The 20685-nt window shown below is 34.6% G+C and overlaps 1 protein-coding gene across 1 annotated transcript; it reads left to right on the top strand.

Moving 5' to 3' along the window:
* Positions 1 to 9774: 9774 nt before the first annotated feature.
* On the top strand, positions 9775 to 10125 carry K441DRAFT_536216 (uncharacterized protein; the record flags this gene model as incomplete). The annotated part of the gene is made up of 1 exon (XM_067642403.1): positions 9775 to 10125. A coding segment is annotated over one exon (351 nt), but the record flags the coding sequence as incomplete, so codon positions are not given.
* Positions 10126 to 20685: the final 10560 nt, after the last annotated feature.

Here is a 20685-nt window from a genome sequence, read left to right as displayed (position 1 = left end):
CCCGTGTTCTGTAGATCCAGGCATTTGTTTGTTCCCTCGCTACAATACGTTTATCCAATCACAAGCTGCTTATATAATTGCTTATCAACTTCTATAATAATTATCTCGTAACTAGACGTCTACTAATTAGCGCTTGATTATATCAGCTACGGTAGTAGACGTCTAGGGGGTGTCTAAAATTTTTATTAGTAGTTGGCGAGATTTTATATATAATTCTTATCCCTTGACCCATTGGAGTCCTACGCCAAGGTCGCTTAAGTTTACGACTACAAGGGGGTAACATGAACGGGTCATACCCCCCATGCTAGTATAGTAAATAAAATAACTTGGTCCCGCTATGTCATTTTGGACTCGCTTATTTCTTCACCTATACTAGTAGGGGGGCGGCTGACTCGTTCATATTACCCCCTTATAGATTTTATTCAGTGTCTTTCGCTAATTTAAATACTTTAATTGGCTGGTAATTATTAGACGAATTTCAACGGGTTAAGGGATATAAAAGTTAGCGTTATATAAATATATAAACTATTAACTCTACTATTAACTAATGCCTATATTAATAGAAGCGGCCATTAAAATCGGACTCTGTATCTGTTTAGGGTGATAGCTACAAACCTACTAGTCTTCGGGTTTAGCAGAGCTAACGTAGAGACATCGCACAGCATGCAGGTAGGAGGTAGTGGTCGTCATTAAAATATTATAGGCGGTAGTAAAAAGTTTTTATATAGAATAGTAAGATCTTAAAAACTACTACTAATAGTACCCCTTTATAGTAAATAGCTACTATATTACTATTCCGTTACCTATATAATCCTTATAAATATAATATAAATTCTAACGTTTTCTAACCCCTAATTAAAAGTACTAATAACCTTATATTGACAAATAAATAAACAAATACACCCCCATTCTTTACCCCTAAGGTAGTCGCCCGCAAAGTATATAGTTACTTACTATCTATAGTATAATCCTATTTAGTAGTCTAGATAATAACCCTACGGTTTACCTTATCTCCTCCTTATAACTAGCTACCCTAGGGAGGACCTAGTAACTAAGGCCTAGGTATAAAAGATACCTAAAGTATATATATCTCTCGCTCGCCCTTTAGTATTAAAGCGGTAAAATAAAGATATCTATAAGGGCGCGGAGAGACTTCAGGGAAGATTTAAAGGAATAATATAAATTCTATCTAAATCTAAGGGTATATAGCTCTCGCTAAGAACAAGACGTTGCGTAAAGAAGAGAAAGGAATAACAAGAGAATTATATAATTAAATAGTTAGGGGCTTAGTGGTTAATGCGTGCATATATACGCACGCGGTCTTTAATAGACTTTAGTAGAATTTAATTAAAGCGTTGGAATTTATCTGTCAAGTGTTTTACCAAGACATTCCTACTATAACTAGACTAGTCCCGTTATAGTACCCCCCCTTTTAGCTAAAGGTCTAAATAATTTAATTTTAGTTAAGACTTATAACTTATTATATGTCGTATTTTCGCGTTAAGTAGTAGTATAGGGTTTTACCGGTTCTAATCGTTAAGTAGGCTAATTAGAATTTTCTATACCCGGTATAGAAAATCGCTATTAGCTTAGTTAAGGCGGTAAGCCAAACTAATATCTTTATAGTAAGTCTTAGCAAGGCAAATTTAACTAATTAGATAACTTTAACCGGCGGTTAAAGTTCCTTAATATCTTATATATTATATAATCGTATCACAAACGTTATAATATATTTTAAGTTCTTTTTAATTTTAAGCTTCCTGCTATTATATTTTATATATTTATATTAGGTAGTAGTTATTTACCTTTATATTATATCTATTTAACTAAAGTAGGCCGTAAAGGATGGTCTTTATAGAATTCTTTAACTAGGAAAGGCGCGTTAGTTTTAATCTAGTTATAGGTTTCCTAAGTTTATATTTTATATCTTTCCCACTTAATAAGTAGTTTAAATTGTTTAGATTATGTTTTCTATTATATATTATTAATTAAGTTAATAAAGTAAGAACCGTTACCGTTATTAATAATTATAGAAGGTAGTAGTAGTACTTTATAAGTTATAGGTTTACTTTTTAAGGGTTACAGCAAGTTTATATAAAACGTTAGATATATTTTTATTTTAGTTAGTAGTTTAAGCTTATAAGTATACGGGCTTAGTTTCTTCTTAATTTAGTATAGGCCCGCAAACTTCCAGTCTAGTTTCTTTAAGGGTTATTAAGTCTTTAGGTTTTATATATTTAGGTAAACTATATTACCTTTTTTTAAAGTCCTATATAGGAGCTTATCCTTTATTTATATGCTATTTCTATACTATTTAAACGTACGCTAATTTACTTTATAATAGTTCCGTTAACTACTTTATTTAATTAGCAAAGTTATATACGTTAATTAGCTAAATCCTCTTAATTATAGGTTCTGTTATATTAATTTCGGGTTATAGTTTAAATCTAAGTTAAGGGTCTTATCCGTAGGTTGCGTAGAACGGCGTTACGCCTATTAATTCGTTTCTCGTAAAGTAGCATTTTTCCTAGTATTTTATAGGTAGGAGCAGTATATTTATAGGTGTTATTTTATAATCGCGTTTGTTACCAATTTTAGTTTAATTATTTATTTCCGGATAAAATATAGTTAAGAGTTATACTTATATACTTAATCGTTTATATAGCGGCTTGCTAGAAGTCTAAAATAAACTGGCTTTTATAGTTGCCTATTATATTAAATTCAGGAAGCCTGTTACAGCTTAAAGACGTAGCTTAAAAAACATTTAGCTACTAATAATACTTTAACATAATTCCTATAGGAATTATAATAATTCGCATTTTATAAGATAGTTAAATAACTATAATATTTATAAACCCTATTACTATAGGTAGGAACTATAAAGTTAATTAAGATATCTCGCTCTTTTATATTGGATTAGCAACGGTATAAATACTCCTTACTTCTTATAATAAGGTCTCCTATATACGCATATTCTATATACTTAAACGTATTTTATTATATAGGTTATACATTATAGGCTAGTATATACTTGTTAGATAATCTATAGTCTTTATATACCAGATGCCTATTATAGGAAATCGTATATATAAATTAAGGATTTTAAATTATAAGGGTTTGGAATCTGGATTAATATTTTCTAATTAACTAGTATAACCGATTATTACGGATTTTATATTTAGCGAGTATTAATATCCTTTATTTACCGTTTCCCCTATTTAAATTGCTTTTATTATATCACTATCTAAAGATCTTATATTTATATCTATAATTATTAATTCTATATCCACTTATCTATTTCTAATTTATTCCTATTAAGTTCTATATCTAGAAATATAGGGCGTAGTTTCTTAAAGCGTTTGGGGGTAGTAGAATTTATAATTAATTTATAATCTATTTGTTAGAGGCGTTTATAGGTAAGTCCTATATATTATATTATAATAAGTTAGGCTTTTAATTAAGTTTGCTAGGTTAGTACGTAATCTTAAGTTAAATTATAAAAGGGGTATTTAGCCTAACAAATTTAGCGCTGCGTTAATTGCTTTATAGTTATAAAGTACTATAGGTTTTTATAGTCCGTTAATACGCGTATTAGGAATAATAATCCTTTAAGTTTTAGGCGCCATTATTTAAAGTATCTAATAATTATAAGTAGTTCCTTATTATATATCTTATAGTTTAATTTAATAGGGGTAAGTTTCTAGGAGAGAAAGGCTACTAGGCGTAGCTCGCTGTTTTTATTATATTACGATAATACTTCTCTTAGTATATAATTAAATAAGTCTATTTTAATAATATATTTAAGGTCCGGATTAAAGTAGGTAAGAATTAAAGTAGTTATAAAATAATATTTTAGGTTGTTAAAAACTTATTTATATTTAATAGTCTATTTAAATTTTATATTCTTCCTTATTAAGTTTACTAATAGCTAAATAATTTTTAAGAAGTAATTAATAAATTAATAGTAGAAATTTGCGAATCCTAGAAATCCTTAGATATTTTATATACTACTAGGACTTTTCTAGTTTATAATTATAGTAATTTTCTTAGGGTTTATTTTAATTCCGTTATGGGATATAATTAGGCCTAAGTATATAACTTCGGACGTATAGAACTTATATTTCTTAATATTACATTATAAGCCCGCGTCTTATAGGCATTTAAGGACTATTTAGATGTGCTTCTAATGCTTAAAAAGCGAAGATAAATTAATTAAGATATTATTAATATACGCGGTAATTGTCGGGAATATATCACGTGTGGTCACGTGACGACCGCTTGCCTCATTCCCGACAGTAATAAATATATTAAGGAATTCGCGAAGCGTATTATTAATATATTATTAAAATGTACTAGAACTATTCTATATACTAAATAGCATTACTAGGTATTTAAAAAGTCCCTATTATATACGGAAAGCTATATACTTTTTATCTCCTTTACAAACACGGATTTAATTAAAGGTAGTAACTACGTTAAGCTTTATAAAGTATTATACTTTTACTAAGTAATTAAGCGTTTCTTAAAGCAGAGGAATTAAATATCGGTTTTAAATTATAATCGTATTTAGGGCTTAATAATTAATATAAAACCTTAAGCCTTTTTTAGGTTTTTTAATAAATAGTATGGAAATAGTAATTAACTAGGGCGAATAAATCCTTTCTTTAGGTGCTCTTTAAGGTATTATTATATTATAAGCAGCTCTTCTTATAATATACCATATAACGGGCCAAACTTTAGCGTTATACTAGGTTTAAGTTCTATCTTAAAATTATACTTATCTTAATGTGGGGGTAGTTAGTCTATAAATTGTTTCTTAAACGTATTAATTAGATTATAATATTCTTTAGGTATAAGAGGTTAGGGGTTAATATATTGCTTCAGTTCTAATACCTTTTTAATATCTTCTAGTATTATAGTAAAGATCTTATAGTTTTATTTTCTTGCTAGTAAATAAAAGGGTACGGCTTATACTATATAAATTTTAAGGGGTTTTAATATATTATCTTCGCATTCTTTACCGCAATTAGCAGTTATAACTTTATTATATTAGTTTAAGGTTTATAATAAGGGCAATTTATATTATATTAAATTTAAATAGTTATTTTATTGCGCGGGAAACTGCATTAGGAAATAGAGGCTTCCTTTACGGGCAAGGCGCCCTCGCTTATTAACCCCAGCCAAGCTAAGACTGCCCCTTAACCTTAACCATAAAAGGCCATTTCTCTTACTACTTTTCCTCTTATCCTCTACCTTTCCTTTCTCCCAACGCTGCGCCTCCTCCTCTTCTTACTGCTAGTCCCTAGCACGGTTGCATTAAGGCATTTCTGCCGTCCCCTTAGCGCTTATATATATATAAGTCCAGCCCACTTATTCCTTTATTCCCCCGTGTCTTAAACTAATAATTAATATAGTTAACTGCGGCCTTTTTAATGGGTAAGTCTCTATTCTATAGTAATATATAGACGGTTTTAGCCTCCTCCCCTAATTCCCGCCTCTGGAGCCGATGGCTTTAATTTTTATTAAGCTCTTTTAGCGCCGCCTCTATCCGCTAAGCGCGTCCTTATCCTTATAATTCTATTCTCTCTCTTATATATACCCTCTCTCCTTTTACCTTCTAGATAACGCTAGTCCGCAACCGTCCCATAGGAAGAGGGTTAGGGGAATTCTGTAGTTACTAGCCGCGTTAGTACTATCGTCTTATTTAACTCTGCCGCATATTTCCTTCTAAGGTAGGGAGGGATAGGCGTGCCGTACTACCCCCTTTAAGGGCTTAAGCGAGCTTACGTCGCACTTATTTTAGCTAACCCACGCGCTATTTTCTCGCCTGGGATATACTGTTAGTTAGATGGCCCGCTTTAGCGTTTAATAATAGCTAAAGCTACCTGTATTACGGCTAGTATGCCTACTAGGCTACTTAGCAAAAAAGTAGCTAGACGTCGCTAATTTAAGCGACCACCCCATACGGGGCTATGTTAGGTATTATTCGAACGGATATTGTATGGAGTATTGCCATGGATGTTTCGGAGACGCCGTTTAATCTACTAGTTTAGGGTTAAGGGGCTATTAGCTCTGCCTAACTACTTAGCGGTAGAGCGGTAAAGGATTAACAATCTGGGCTTTTAAGTTATAGGGCTATATAGGAACTACCTAGATTAAAATTGGAAGGTTGTAGCTTTTAGGCGCATAATGGATTAGCGGTATAGTGGTATAACTATAAAGGAATCTCTAACACCAGCTAGCTACGTTAGGAGAGTGAGTATCCCTATGTAGTCTTTTACCTAATATATTTATGGATATATATATAATCACCGTACGAGCGGTAAGCGTATCCGTCACTAGGCGGTTAGCATTAGAGAACCCCGCCCGCCACTAATAAGGACACTGCCTTCTTCCGTTATAGATAGCTTGTAACGCGCATATATAAGTAGGGCTTTACCTCCTACTGATATAAGCGGCGTAGAAGATTAGCTGGATTGGTATTGTCGGGAAGTAAATAGACACGTCAGCGTTACCCTTTACTAAGGACTAAGGGTAGAGAATTTACACCACTAACCTCCTAATAAGGGGCTAGATGTAATGGCTGTATTAGAGCTAAATATACTAGCTTAGACGGGCGGATACGGTTTAACTGTAATTTGCTAAGGGTGTTAATTAGGCGTTAGAATTTAAGCCCTTGCAAACCTTACCCTATAAATAGCAATTGACCCTAGTCTATGCCGGAGGCGTATATATTAAATGCTTTAATTTAATAAGAAACCTAAATAAGGGGTAAGGGGTAAGGGGCAATAGATAAGTGCTAGTAGTAAAGGGAGGACTAACGTACACTTAAAAAGACCGTTAATCCCCCCTTAAAGCTTTTAAAAGTTATAAAGCAATAGTAACTCTAATAATAATAATATTAGCACTATCTTAATCTTCATTTTATATCCCTTACGAAATTTTACTTAATAAGAATAATTTTTACACTAATCCCCCTAAAAGATTAATAGCTTCATCTTAGTACTATAAAATTACAGCCCCTAAGAAAAGCGCGAGCAGTAAACCTAAAAGGAGAAATAGGGGAGTACCTCTTTTCCCCCTAAAAAGTTAAGAAGCATTAGAAGCTTAGGCACTTAATAGCATATTATTCTACCTAGGGCCTTAATTTAGAGATTCCGTTTAATAAAGCGCCTATAGACCCTATATATAATTATAAGAAAGCCTATAATAAGTATTATAAGAATAATAAGGATAACGAGGATAATAAGGAAGATTTCTATGGGGATGGAAATGATAGTTAAGTCTCTAGGGGAAGTAGTTAAGGTAATTATCCTAATAATTATCCCACTACTCTCTATTTTTCCCTAGTAGTTCCAAATATATAGTTTTAATAACTAGTAGTAAATTTAATAGTTATTAAAGATAATACAGCCGATCTAGACTTGGAAGCTAAGGGCAACGAAGCTAGTAACGCTAATAATAAAGCCGGCGAAGTTAATAAAGCTAGTAAAGCCAATAACCAATAAATGCCCCGTAAATTAGGTATATGCCTCCCTTTAATTTACAATGGCCTTATCTAATAATTAGTAGATAATAGGAATAACGGCAGTAATAAGGATAATAAAGAAGATAAGGAGCTGCCTTCGTTAGAAGCGCTATAAGAGGAGGTATACGCACCTGCGCACAATTGTACTACACCCTTAACGCTAGACGGCAATTAAACGGATAATTTAGCTAAGGAGTGTTGTATTAAAACTGCTCCGCAGTTTAGGCAGGAGCTTAAGACATTGGTAATTACTAGTTAAGAATCTTTAAGAGCTAAGAAGTTAAAGAAGCGGAGGTTTAATTAGCTTAAGTAACCAGATAATACTAATTATATCTCTAATACTTTTATTAGCAAGAGTAGTAAGAACCTATAACCTAGGAAGTAATAAAGCTTATTAGCTTCCCGGAAGACCTTACCTCCTAGCCCTTTTACCCTTAGCCTTAATAATAGCGATAAACGTATTAAGGAGCGAGTGGCCTTTACTGCGTAGTCCGCTAGCCCTTCCCTTTAGCGATATTCGTCTTCTTGTAATATTAGACCACCGTAAGACGAGGTTAACGATAGTTGTAATTAAAAATTTGACGATCTTGTTAATAGCTTGGCTAAAGAATCTAATTATGGCGATAATAATAAGGACGGCGAGAGCGATATAGACGAAGGTAAGGCTAAGAACTGCAATGATGGAAGCAACAACAGCGATATAGATGATGATAACACTGGGGATGGCGATAGCAGCGATAGCGACAAGGGTAATAAGGCCCGCGGGTGTGTAGGACGACGAGGATTGCCAAAACATCGTCTTTAGTGGTCTTACCGTTCTCCTTTAATTTTATCCCTATACACATCTGCCCGGAGCACTGCGCTTAGTAGCGATTACTATAAGCGGGTTGGATCTATAATATATAATCGCCTATATGCTTAAAAACCGCTGTTAAACTCTATCTTTGGCTCTAACCCTAATAAAGCGATACTGGGAGCTGCCTTAAATAATTTAGAAGAATTATTAATCCGAGCTATTTATAAGCGCTAAGAAGACGGGTTGTACGCAGTAGATATACTTCCTTAATAATTCTACTTACTAGCTAACCTAGTTAAGCAACCTTAAGAGCTAGAATTAAAGCCCTAAAAACTAAAGTCCAGAGCGAAATTTATAGAAGAGGAAGACGTGCTGCTTACTAATCTAAAGGAGAAACAAAATCTCTTATAGGAATAGATTAAAGAGAGCTTTTTAAAAAGAAGTCTTAGATTACTATAGGGGCATTACTATTTAAAATTAAAGGCTTAGCCTATTGCGTAGAAGAAAAGGGGGCGGCCTACTAGGCGGAAGAATCGGCGGTAATAATAGTGCTGTTCTTTTTAGCTTAAAGTTCTATTTCCTTCTATAGTAGCTTCTATATATTACGCAATTCTATAAGGCGTTTCCCTTCCAAGTCTGTCTATGGCTGCGCTAGCTTTAGATACCTATAATAGCGCTAAATTAAGTCTAGTATTCTATGCTGGAAAAAAGTTCTAATAGTCTTTTATAGCAACCTATTACTAACTAATGTTAGGTCCTTAGCAGGTTTTATTAATAGTCCTAACTGCTTCCCTACTGGGCCTAGCGTTAATATATAAGGCAACGCACTAAGCTTAGATCTGAGCCACGCTCCCAAATCATTTTAAGACTCTTCTTTAACCCTTCTTTATGCCTTTGGTTTCCTTTATATATCCCCACATTAATAATCCGTAGGCTCCTTAATCTAATATCGCTAATCCCCTTTAGCAAAATCCGCTAAGCTAGAAATAATCTAGCCCACCTACTGGGTTCCTTACGCTCCCTTAGCGGCTTTATTAATAGAGCAATAAATATAATCCCGCAGCATATACACCCCTCTTATTTTTTAACACTGTGGGTATAGGTACTATAGCTATTATAAATGCCTCTAATAGAGTATACTGTTTGTTACCTATATAGTTTAAACGGCTAAGATATGGTAGGCTATGGCATTATGGGACTAGTCGCTTATCTTGATGCCATTATAAAGTTCGTCCGGCCTTCCAAGCTATAATTTATTAAGAGAGAAAAGCGCGTCTACCAACGCCTTAGACACGATTACGATGGGGTCCTTTAATATTATAGGAGCCTAGAGGACGCTCTTATCCTATAGTATGCCTATAACGGCTCTATAAGACAGTACTTTACAAGACAAGACAAACCCGTTCCGCTTTTATAACGACTCCGCTAGGTTTAATAGATTACGGCCTTAATTGCTTTTGTTTATTCTAGAAATATAATATATAGGGATATCTCCTGTAATAATGTCTTCCTTAATAAAGAGCTTAACGCGAAGCTTAGCGACTTTGCTGGATCTCTAATTAATGATAAAGCCCCTCTTATCTATTATAAGACTAGTTATAAGCATCCTAATAATAAAGGTGTCTCGATAAGGAGTAAGGTATTTGCTCTTAGCTCTACCTTCTATAAAGTAATAATAGGATCTAAACTATATAAAGAGCTTTTAGACGAAGCGATATGTAACGTATATGCCCGGGGGGAATTTCTAAGCCTAGCTTTCCTAGCCGCGTTTAGGGACATTATTGCTAAGTGCTGGGCTTAAGGCTATGTAAGTATAGATAAATTACTAGAGGATATAAAGGCCAAAGATATGTTTTTTATTTGGTAGGATATTTAGTACTAATAATTTTCTAGTTACTATAGAGTCTGGACGCGCCGTATGGGTTAAGCTATCTATAATCCTTTATAATACCGCATTTCCTATAGCCCTTACTCTTATATTTCTACTTCCTATTACGTTCTAGGTAAGAAATTGTAAATAACGGGGCTAGTTGGCTAAGTTCTTGTGTTTTTAGCAGATATCTAAGTTTTTTTTATTTACCTATACCTTTTAAGGCGGACACTAAGGACAGTTGCCTATAGTCTTTAATGACCCCATTACTAGCACTTCACCATTTAGACCTTTAGCTGGTAACGCATCGGCATAGTAGTGCCTATTAGCTTGGGCTTTTGTGTATTTATCCTAGCTGCGTTCTGACTGAATATAATAAGGTCAAGCGCTATATTTACTGTAGTAAAACGATTGGTTAAAGTAGTGATATATTATATAGTTAACGACAAGCAGCTGAAATTAGCGAGAGGCTCCCGTTTTAGTGGGGGAAAAATAAGGTATATAAGAAAATAGGCGATGGGGAAATATGTCCTTTTATATAGTATTTTAATATAGCCACTATAGGACTATTCTAGGCAGTAGGTCTGCCTGGATAAAAGCTTAATCTATTTATAGCGCATTTCCTATTATATAAGGGCTGCATAAAAAGGTCCGTAAGAGTATTACTTTTTTGAGGGCGGTAAGCAAGAGCCACTTATTACCACTTATAACGCTATAAACGATAGAGAATGCAAGGCTGAAACTACGTTCACGACTTGGCCAGCCAATTCAAATTACATAATATAGCTAAAACCGATTGGCAGTCCGAATAATATAAAGTCGGGCGTTAATAATTGATTAACTTATGTATATAACGTGAAGGCGCATAAACTGGCTGTAGAAACTTAGTTTTTAGTTAATTTGCCTTACTAATAAGAACGAACCACGAGAATCCAATCCTTATAAGATATTTTAGTTGGCGGAGGGCTATATATATCTGGTGACTCCAATATATAGCTAGAATACGCGTCATAGCAGACGCCTTACCCGTTCTACTATTCGGCTAGTGGCCTAATTATATACGTAATATTCTGCGCTAGAAAGCTTTAATGGTAGGGTAAGGTAAATCCGGCCGCAGCTTAGCCTAAGAGGTAGCCGTTTGGCAATTCTTTTATATAAGCCTTTCTGTCGGGCACTAATACCTAAGTAGCTATAAACCTATTAGCTGTAGCAACACCTCTATTTCCCCTTATAAATTTCCTTTAACCCTACTTCGCTGGTTATTCGTAGCGCAGTTCCGTAAAGCCGCTCTCTATTTAAGCCTACAATCTACCTCTTTTTATATTTTTTACGTTTTACCTTTTATAGTTATCCAGTAATTCTATTCTTGCTATTAAGGTAAATATTAGCTTAGCTATTTTACTCCGCGCAGTATGTGCCTAATTACTTATATCTTTTATAATAGTTGTGCTTTAATACGCATGTGCTTTACGGCCTTTTATTCTAAAACAAATTCCTAAATCAGCCGCTATTCCTCCTTAGACGGCTATCCGTAATTAAGAACGCTTTATAAAAGATAACATTTACTTAATATTTCACGTCTATAGAATACCTCTCCTTTATAGCTACTAGTCCCGCTAACTTACGCGGTCGCACTTCTAGCTATATAGATTATGTCCACTAAGGCTGGGGATAAGGCGCTTAGTGGAGAATAGGAGGAAATTGGAGGTTATAAATTTAAGATAATAGAGGATATAACTATAATATTTAAAGGCGGATTATGCCTTATTAAAGACGGCAAAGGGAAAGTAGTTAAAGCATTAGGTATAGAAGATGGATAAGTAATAAGAGAGGTTTTTGCTGGGTATAAATGTTATATAATAAGGGCACGGATTAAGTTAGAAAAGAGGTAGCGCTAAGTGGTAATCCAAAGCGATATATACTATTTATTTGTGGATAAGAGTTAATCTCTAGCTTTTTCTATAGTATTTTTTTAAAACTCTAGAGTATCTAGGTCCCCAAACCAAATAAATTAAAGATGTTTTATCTATTCTTGTAGCCGATCCTAACTAACAAAAGAGCGTCCTTATTATTCTTTGGCATATATATAGATAGGCAATTTATAACCACTAGTCCTTCGCTTTCCTTTTTCTTTCTTTATAAATTACTCGTCTTTATCCTGGTGCGAAATAGCTTAGGGAGGTTTTTAATTATATAGCGCCTTATAAATAAGAAAGAAAAGTACTAGCCCTCCCCTAGCAATATTGGATTTCCTGTTTAATGTTAACCATAGATACGATATCTTATTAAAGGTTATTTTACAGACCTAAAGTTTGCTATAATTCTAACCGAGGACGCTTTAATAATGGTTTATCGGTAACTTAACGGTATACTAGTATAATAGCGCTTAGAGGACTCTTAGAAGAGGCGTTTATCTTAGATAAGTATTAATATATTAAATTTGGGGAACAAGGTATCCAACCATTAGTTTTTGGATTATTAGATAAGATTGTACTTTCCTTTTATAATAAATCTTGCTCTAAGATATATAAGTAACTAATTAATAAGCACCTAAGACTTGTATACTAAGCGTTCTATAAGCGTCCTAAGGGATTAAAGCTTTAAAATGCCTCTCCAATAACTAAGAGTCTTAGGCTAACCCTAGCGATAGTTAATACTAAGCACTGATTATATAACTAATCAATTATTACGCACCTAAGCCTAGGCCTTGGGCTCTAGTCGACTAAGCTTCTCTATTAGGTCTAGCTTGTTAATTTGGCAACGCTACTATAATTAGTTATACTCTCTCCTTAAACGGGGAATAGAGGTTTACATACCTTTATCTTGCTTACGTTTCGCAGGTCGGAGCTCAACATATGCTAATCTAGTTAGCTACCCTATTATTTTGGATCGGCAGAGGCGGACGAATACTTTAGGAATTCTTTAAATAAGTCATCATCCTTAGGATTAAACTCGCCATAAACGGCCTTATTAATGTCCTCGCGATATAAATATTATAAAAGCTTTTAGCGATGTATAAAGTCCGCTACGTTCGCAATAAGGAAGTTAAACTCTACTGGCGGTAATTTAAGGATATCCCTAACCTTGTAAGCTAGTCCGTAGAACTTTAAGGTATCGCAATCTAGCTTCCGCAACCGCGTTTGCCTTTCGTTTCTATAAGTTGCCTTTTTAAAGATAAACTTAATAAAGTGCTTTACCCTAGTGGCCTGCTTGCCTAGAAGCGACTTATTGCTTAGATGTTGTTATAGTAGTTCCGCTGTTATCTAAAGCGCTCTTTGGACTTTTAGCTATGTATATAGCTCTAATAAGCTTTCTAAAACGTCGTCTAAAATAAAGGCGGGACTATTATAGCACTAGATGTCTTCTCTAACCTTATTTAGGTTCCGCCTAAGCTCCTGTAACAAAAGGACCGCTATCTTAAACTTAACACCCCAGCGGTAATAAAAGAGTGAAAATCTTCGAATTCAAGTGGTTTAAGTAAAAAATTCGCTTAAGGCATTAAAAGAGATTTGGGCCCTATCTAGTTTAAGTATAGGGCTTTTTAACAAGGGCAGTACGCTATATTCAGGCTTAGCAAGGGTAGTGCGATAGATTAAGCTTAATAAGGAATGCGATAGATCGAGCTCGATAAGGGTAAAAAAGATATTTTGCTCTACTAAGGACCCTAGACCTAACTAATTATATTCGTGTATACATACGCCTTTAACAGCGCACTACCTCTATTATTCCCATTTATGCGCAGCCGGATCGCTTATTGCAATTAGGCTAGCATTACTGGTACCAATTCTACACTTATATCTTTAATTCGATCTAAGACACTATCTATTTCCTACATATTAATTAGAGCGCTCTTTACTAGTACTCTAACCCGTTATCCGTATACAAACTATTGGTAATAGGTAAATAGTTAAGGATAGAACGTCCTTATACTTCCGCTAGCTCTCTACTACGTTAGAGTAATATAAATATGCATTATCTAGCGGCTTTTAGGATTGGTAAGGGAAGGTACTATAGCTAAAAGAGGCATGTAGCGAATATTCGCGGCACAGCCGCAAGTTATATCGTATTGCTGGGTATAAAAGAGGGCGGATCCTTTAAAGAAACGATATTATCTATACTTAGTTCCTTACTCTAACTTTGCACTTTAGATTAGTGTTACGTTACCAAAGCTTTATAGAGTAATAATGCCGGTCGCATCTAAGCTAGTTACGCTAGCGCCTTTACTACCTTGCGATGGCATAAATATACCCCCTAGTAGTCTAAGTAAAACGCATCTATATTATAGGCAGTCAGCATAGCATCTTACAGTTAAAATGCTTATAGCGGTGTTGAAGATAGTTTAAGCGGCCTAACCTTCTCTACCTCCTTTACCTCCTCTACCTCTTCCACCTCCTACAAGTTTAGGGGTTAAAGAGATACCCAAAGTAAGAGGTTCCAAGATTGAAGTTAAGGTGTTAAATGAGATGTATGCTCGCGAAATCCCCAAAATATGCTTAGAAATACGCTAATGTAGCGTCTACTATAGCTAGGATAAACAAAGCTGCCAGTATAAGACTATAGAGACTTCGCCAGATATATTAAGTGAGCGTAATATATATAATTAGTATATTTATGTCCTTTAGAAGAAATTTAGTCTATCTCTTAGGTGCCTTTAAATATATTAACTTAGATACTAACTTTAAGCTAGAAAAGGATAAGAAAGACTATAGTACGTACCTAGGCATAAATTTAGAAGAAGTAAGAGACGCCTTATAGGTGGTGCTAAACGGCGTACGAGCCATCTCCCTTCGGGAAGACAAGCCTATAGTAAGTAGGCCTTTTTACAGATATAGCTTATTCTAATTTAACTTCTAGATTCCTATAAACCTTATATTTAATTTCCTACCCTAGTTAAAAACATACTAGGAGAGTCTTTCTCCTAACTTAATTGGCGCTAAGTACCTTTAGGGGTTTCTAAGATTCCTTAAAGACCATTTCGCGCCTATAACTAATAGTCTCCTACTGCTTCTGGACTATAGCGAAATTAATTTTAATTTCCTTTGGGCCTTATTTAAACCAAACACACACGTCCTTATAATTTGCGAAGGCTCGGATTAACTAAGATGCCTTATATATAATTTAGGCAACTTTAAAACCTCACTTTTTGGCGAAAAGAGCTTCGAACTTAACTGTTACTATTTCGGCTATAATAGGAAGGCGTTTAGTGAGGTAAAAACCACCCTCTCTATTCCGGAATTCCGTTTAACTATAAAAATTACGTCTCTTAAGGTATTTTCGCTAGAGCGTTATAAGAGACAAGCCGAGATAAAGTAGGATCTTATTAGTAATGGCCGGAAGTTTATATCTTTAAGAGGTATTAACCACCGTAAATATAAAGGGATTGCGTTTTTCTGGACTAAAGATAGCCTATTAAGATTTTCTATAAGCGGCCGCATTATAGTGGACGCGATAGTATTTTATTGTTAGAATCCTAACTATAATAAGCAGCTAATTGCTATAGATGTGTACGGAATAAGCGTAATTAATTAAGGGACTAATTAGTAAGGGGACGTAAAGAATTAGGGTTTAGTTCTTAAGGAGATAGGAGATAATAAGTACCTAATCTGTCTACTAATAGCCCTAGCCTTTAGTTTAGTAGATAAAAAATAGGGTTAGGCTTTCTATACACTTTTTTTAGAGCTAGCGAATTATATATACTAATACAAGCACTAATAGGTGAATTTGCCGTCGCTAATATCAAGGACATTAAATGAAATGCCTTAGCATTTAAGTCACTCGTAATTAAGGAGGATAAGAAAATAGTGCTTTAAGGACTTATAAAGAGCTACTAGTCTAGGTCCGGGAAATTAAAGTTTAATAATATAATTAAAGGAAAGGGGAAAGGCCTAGTTTTTTTACTATAGTAAGTTTTCTAGTAAGGCATTAGCTGTTTTAAAGGCTGACCGTTTTAGTGGCCCACCTAAGGTAGAAAAGATATTAACAGCTAAAGCACTTGCCGAATCTTAGAGGAGACCCCTTTATATAGTTTGTTCCCCTTTATAAGTGTATTTATATACTAGTTTAACTATAATAAGGCTTATGCGGGAGACCTTAATATAGATCTAGCCTATTTGGAACAAAACCTAGCTCTAATAGTTAAGAACGTTTACCGCTAGAGCGCTGTCCTTTTTTTAGATAAGGCCAATGTCTTTCTTGTAGAAAGAACTTTAAATAATGTCCGACGTAATAGCCTAGTATCCGTCTTCCTGCGATAGATGGAGTATTTTTAAGGTATTATATTTCTTATAACAAATAGGATTACTGTATTTAATGCAGCTATATAGAGCAGAATATATCTTACACTTAAATATAATGAGCTAAAGAGACTAGTAAAAAAGTAGGTATAGAAGACCTTCCTAAAGCAAGTTAATACTACTGCTAATATCTCTAAAAAAGATATAGAGCGGCTTTTGGACTATTAATTAAACGGAAGATAAGTAAGGTAATGTTTAAGTAAGAGTTTTAAGGCTAGTGCTAACATACTATATTAGATCAAGAACACTATATAGATTAGTTACGGCTTGGCTAAAAGTAAGGGGGAGAAACTTATATATAAGTATTTAAGAATAGCTCTTACGTTAAACTAAAATTTTAAGAGTAACTTTAAAGGTGCTAGATTAGTTAAGAATTTGAACTCGTATATATAGATTCGCTTATATATATATAGCATTAAATACGTCTTATAGATCTTATAGCTAGTAGTATTATTACTTATTACTTTCTTAAAATTACTTACTTACTCTTATAATAATAAGGCCTATATAGTAGGCTATAGCGCGGGTAAATTGCTTATAGATTTAAGAATAGGAGAACGGAAGCTATAGGGCATTGGTTCCCGTAGGGGAGTAGAAGATATAAGCGTTAGTTCCTGTAAGGGATTAAAAGCTATAAGGCGATAAAGAAAGTAGGTATTAATCCCTATAGAGAACCGTAAGCTATAGGAGATTAGTTTCCGTAGGGGAGTGGAAGAAATCGCTATTAGTTCCTATAGGGGAGTAAAAGCCGTATAAAAGTAGGAGTTATAGGGTATAGTTCTTATAAGGTAGTAAAAGATACGGTTACTATATATAAGAACGGAATTTATAGGGGATTTGTTCCATAGGGGAGTAGAAGATATAGCTAATAGTATTTATAAATCTGGAAATAGGAGAACGGAAGCTGTAGAGCATTAGTTCCCGTATGGGAGAGGAAAACGTAGCTATTAGCTCCCGTAGGGGAGTAAAAGCCGTATAGGAATATAAGCCGTAGGGGATTAGTTCCTATAGGGCGGTGGAATATATAGGTATTAGTACCTGTAGGGGATTCGTTAGCGTAGGGGATTTATTAGTGTAGGGGATTTGTTAATATAGGGGAGTAGATCCTATAGGGGAGTAGATCCTATAGGGGATTTGTTAGAGTAGGGGATCGGATCCTGTAGGGGATTATTAGGAGTAGGGGATTGGTTCCTATAGGGCGGCGAAATACGTAGGTATTAGCTCCCGTAGGGGATTTATTTAAGTAGGGGACTTATTTAAGTAGGGGATTGGCTAAAGTAAGGGATTAATTCTCTTATGGCCTCTATTTAGATAGCATAAGGCGGCTTCTAATAGGCTAGAGAGTAGGTTGCGTATTTTATGGAAATTAAAGCCTATACGGGATAGTGGGGTATAGGGGCCTGGCGGAAGATTAGGTTATCCGCTTTTTTAGGTTTATTTAGCCTAAGTAACTCACCCTACGCTATTTTATATGCGTTTCGACCTACTTGGCTATAGCCGCCTAAATCCCTACAAAACTTTAACCCGTATAGTGGAAGAATATAGAAAAATAAAATATTTTTTTTTTCTGGGTTTATTTAGCCCAGGCGACTTGCCCTATGCTATTTTACATGCGTTTTAACTAAGGCTGCTACCTAGCCTTAGCCGCCTAAATCTCCGTAAAACTTTACTTAAGCAATAAAATATTATTTTATCTACTCTGCTAGTACCTTTAGATCCTTCCTTACTTCCTAAAGCACCTCCTTTATTTAAGAAGGAAGTTTTTTATTATTTCCCTTTCGCCTCCTACCGCCTAGAAATACCACCTTCCGCAATCTATTAACCTAAGGGATTAGTGGCTGATAGTATAGTAAAAAGTTATCACCTATACCCTTAAGAAAATCCCCTTTGTTATCCACTTCTCCTTTCTTTATCTTAGCTAGCTCTTTTATATCTATAGAATTCCACTTATTAAACCTGTTAATAATATTACCTTTCCTATTAGGTCCATTATAGTAAATGTATATCCAAAATAGCACCTAAAAGAATGACTTAAAATTATGCTAAGCTAAGTATATCTCGCCTAGGAGCACTCTAATTACTATAAACGCTCTTATGCCGGTCTTGCCCCGTATTTCTAAAGGCCCTTTTTACTGCTCCTTAATTATAAGATTAAAGTCGATTAAAAATGCTAGCTAAGAAGGATTGTTATCTTTCTTGTTTATTATAAGGTTGCCTATTAAAATATTATATTAGATAATTCTGGCCCGCGTATATAAAGACTTATATCCTTTAATGCCACCCTTTAGTGTAGTAAGTATTGTAGCCTAAGAGCTTACCTCGTAAAGAGGCTTTTTGTAGTCCCTAGTAATAATACGTTAATATACTTAATTTAGGGTTATAAGGCGCCTTCCGCCTTTAGGCGGAGAGCCTAAATATATACGCTTATTAGGCGGTAATAAGGCGTTAGTATAGCTAGACAACCTCTTTTTACTAAAACTTCTATCTTTCCTTATACTAATTTTTACTCTAGCCGGTCTTAGAGGCATTATTAAGTCTTCTAGCTTGTAGTTTATCGCTCTTATAATATCTAGCCCCTTGCGGATATTATTATAAATGTTATTTTCTTTACCGCCTATATAAACTGTCTTGTGGTGATAGTACCTAGCCATATTAACCACTTCTTTCTCCATTACCTTACGCAGTAGTTTGCCTTCTTTCTCGCGCTATAGGTACTGCTATAAGTCCTTAATGACGAGGGGTATCTTAAAGGTGTTTCTTTTACGGTATACTTTTTAGTAAGTAGTTACTTAACTGGCGATACAGCGTGCCCGCTTTATAGGTTTGTTAAGGATAAAATACTTAGTCTGATTATTGCGTATAACCTTAATATATCGCTTGCCGTCTAATATTAGAATAGTAGGGTTAAACCTAAGCTGCTCCTTATTTATTTAGAGAAACCCTAATATTGCTAAGGTAAATTGTAGTCCGTCTTTATTAATATTAAATAGTAATAATGCGATGCCTTCTACCCGGTTATACTTCTATAGCTATATAATAGATCTATAGAGGGTAAAGCTTAGGATAAAGTGACGAGTGTCCTAAGCGGCAAAAACTTCTCTTATGTATTTTCCTAAATTAAACTATACCTGCGAGGCTATATTGGTATTTAGATTACTCTTTAGCTCTCCTAGCATAAGTATATACGACTAATGGCATTAAGAACTTTCGCTAGTTATTGGATTATCTACAAAACTAATATCTAGCTTTTGCTTTGCTGTAGACCCTTATAAGGGCTGCTTAGTATATATGATAAGCGTTTATTATATCTTTGGGGCAGACCCGTACTCCTTTATGAAGCCTAAAAATGATTTAATTAGGTTATTAAACCACTCTAGGACATTATCTTACTCTGCGCTTCTAGGCTAGTTACGCTAACTACCCTTGGCGTATAGTAGATTGTCCCCTTCTTTACATTTCTTAAAAACGGCGGCGCTTGCCTCTTTAAGACCTTTTACCCCCCTAAAGAATGCTTTATATAAGCTAGGAATCCCCACGTAAAGAGGGCCTAGCTCTTCCTTTAAAATATAATCTATATATTTTCTATATTCGGACGAGTTAGTAAAGCTGCTTATATTGCGTAGATATGGGGTTTAAATATAGAATGGTAGCGGTTAGGAAGGAGGCGTAAACTCTATTATGGTAGCGTACGCCTTTTCCTAGATAACCTTGTTAGGTTTAATCCAAAGGATCGCATTTAGAAGAGGTAGGAACCACTTAATGTTAAAGTCATTGGAACCGACTGCTAAATTAAGTCTTAATAGATTAACAAGAAGGCTTTTGTTGCCGCTGTTAGATAGCAATAAATAAGAAGTAGAAAGGCTTTGTAGAGCTAGTATTAGATCGAGTAAAATATTCTTTAGTTCTGTAAGCGTTAGATAGAAACTTATAACAGGTATATTAGCAATTACCTTTGTTACCTATTTAGTATAACGAGTCTAAAGAGCTAGAGATATCTAGATCCTAATAAGCCAAGTTAAATAAATCGCGAAAGTTATTTAGTCCTTCTTTAATAGGTTTCGTTTTAATTATCTCTAATTAGGAGAAATTTGCTATTGTGAGTAAACGCGCCGAGAGCTACGTTGGGAGGGCCGACGTGGTAGGCGGGTAGGTAGATAAGGAGGGGAGATTAAAGAGGCTAGCATATAACGGATGGTAT

The sequence above is a fragment of the Cenococcum geophilum genome (genome assembly GCF_001692895.1).
Source record: "Cenococcum geophilum 1.58 unplaced genomic scaffold K441scaffold_3, whole genome shotgun sequence".
NCBI lineage: Eukaryota > Fungi > Ascomycota > Dothideomycetes > Gloniales > Gloniaceae > Cenococcum > Cenococcum geophilum.
The sequence above is the reverse complement of the archived record's forward strand: the minus strand, read 5'-3'. Positions and strand labels throughout refer to the sequence as shown.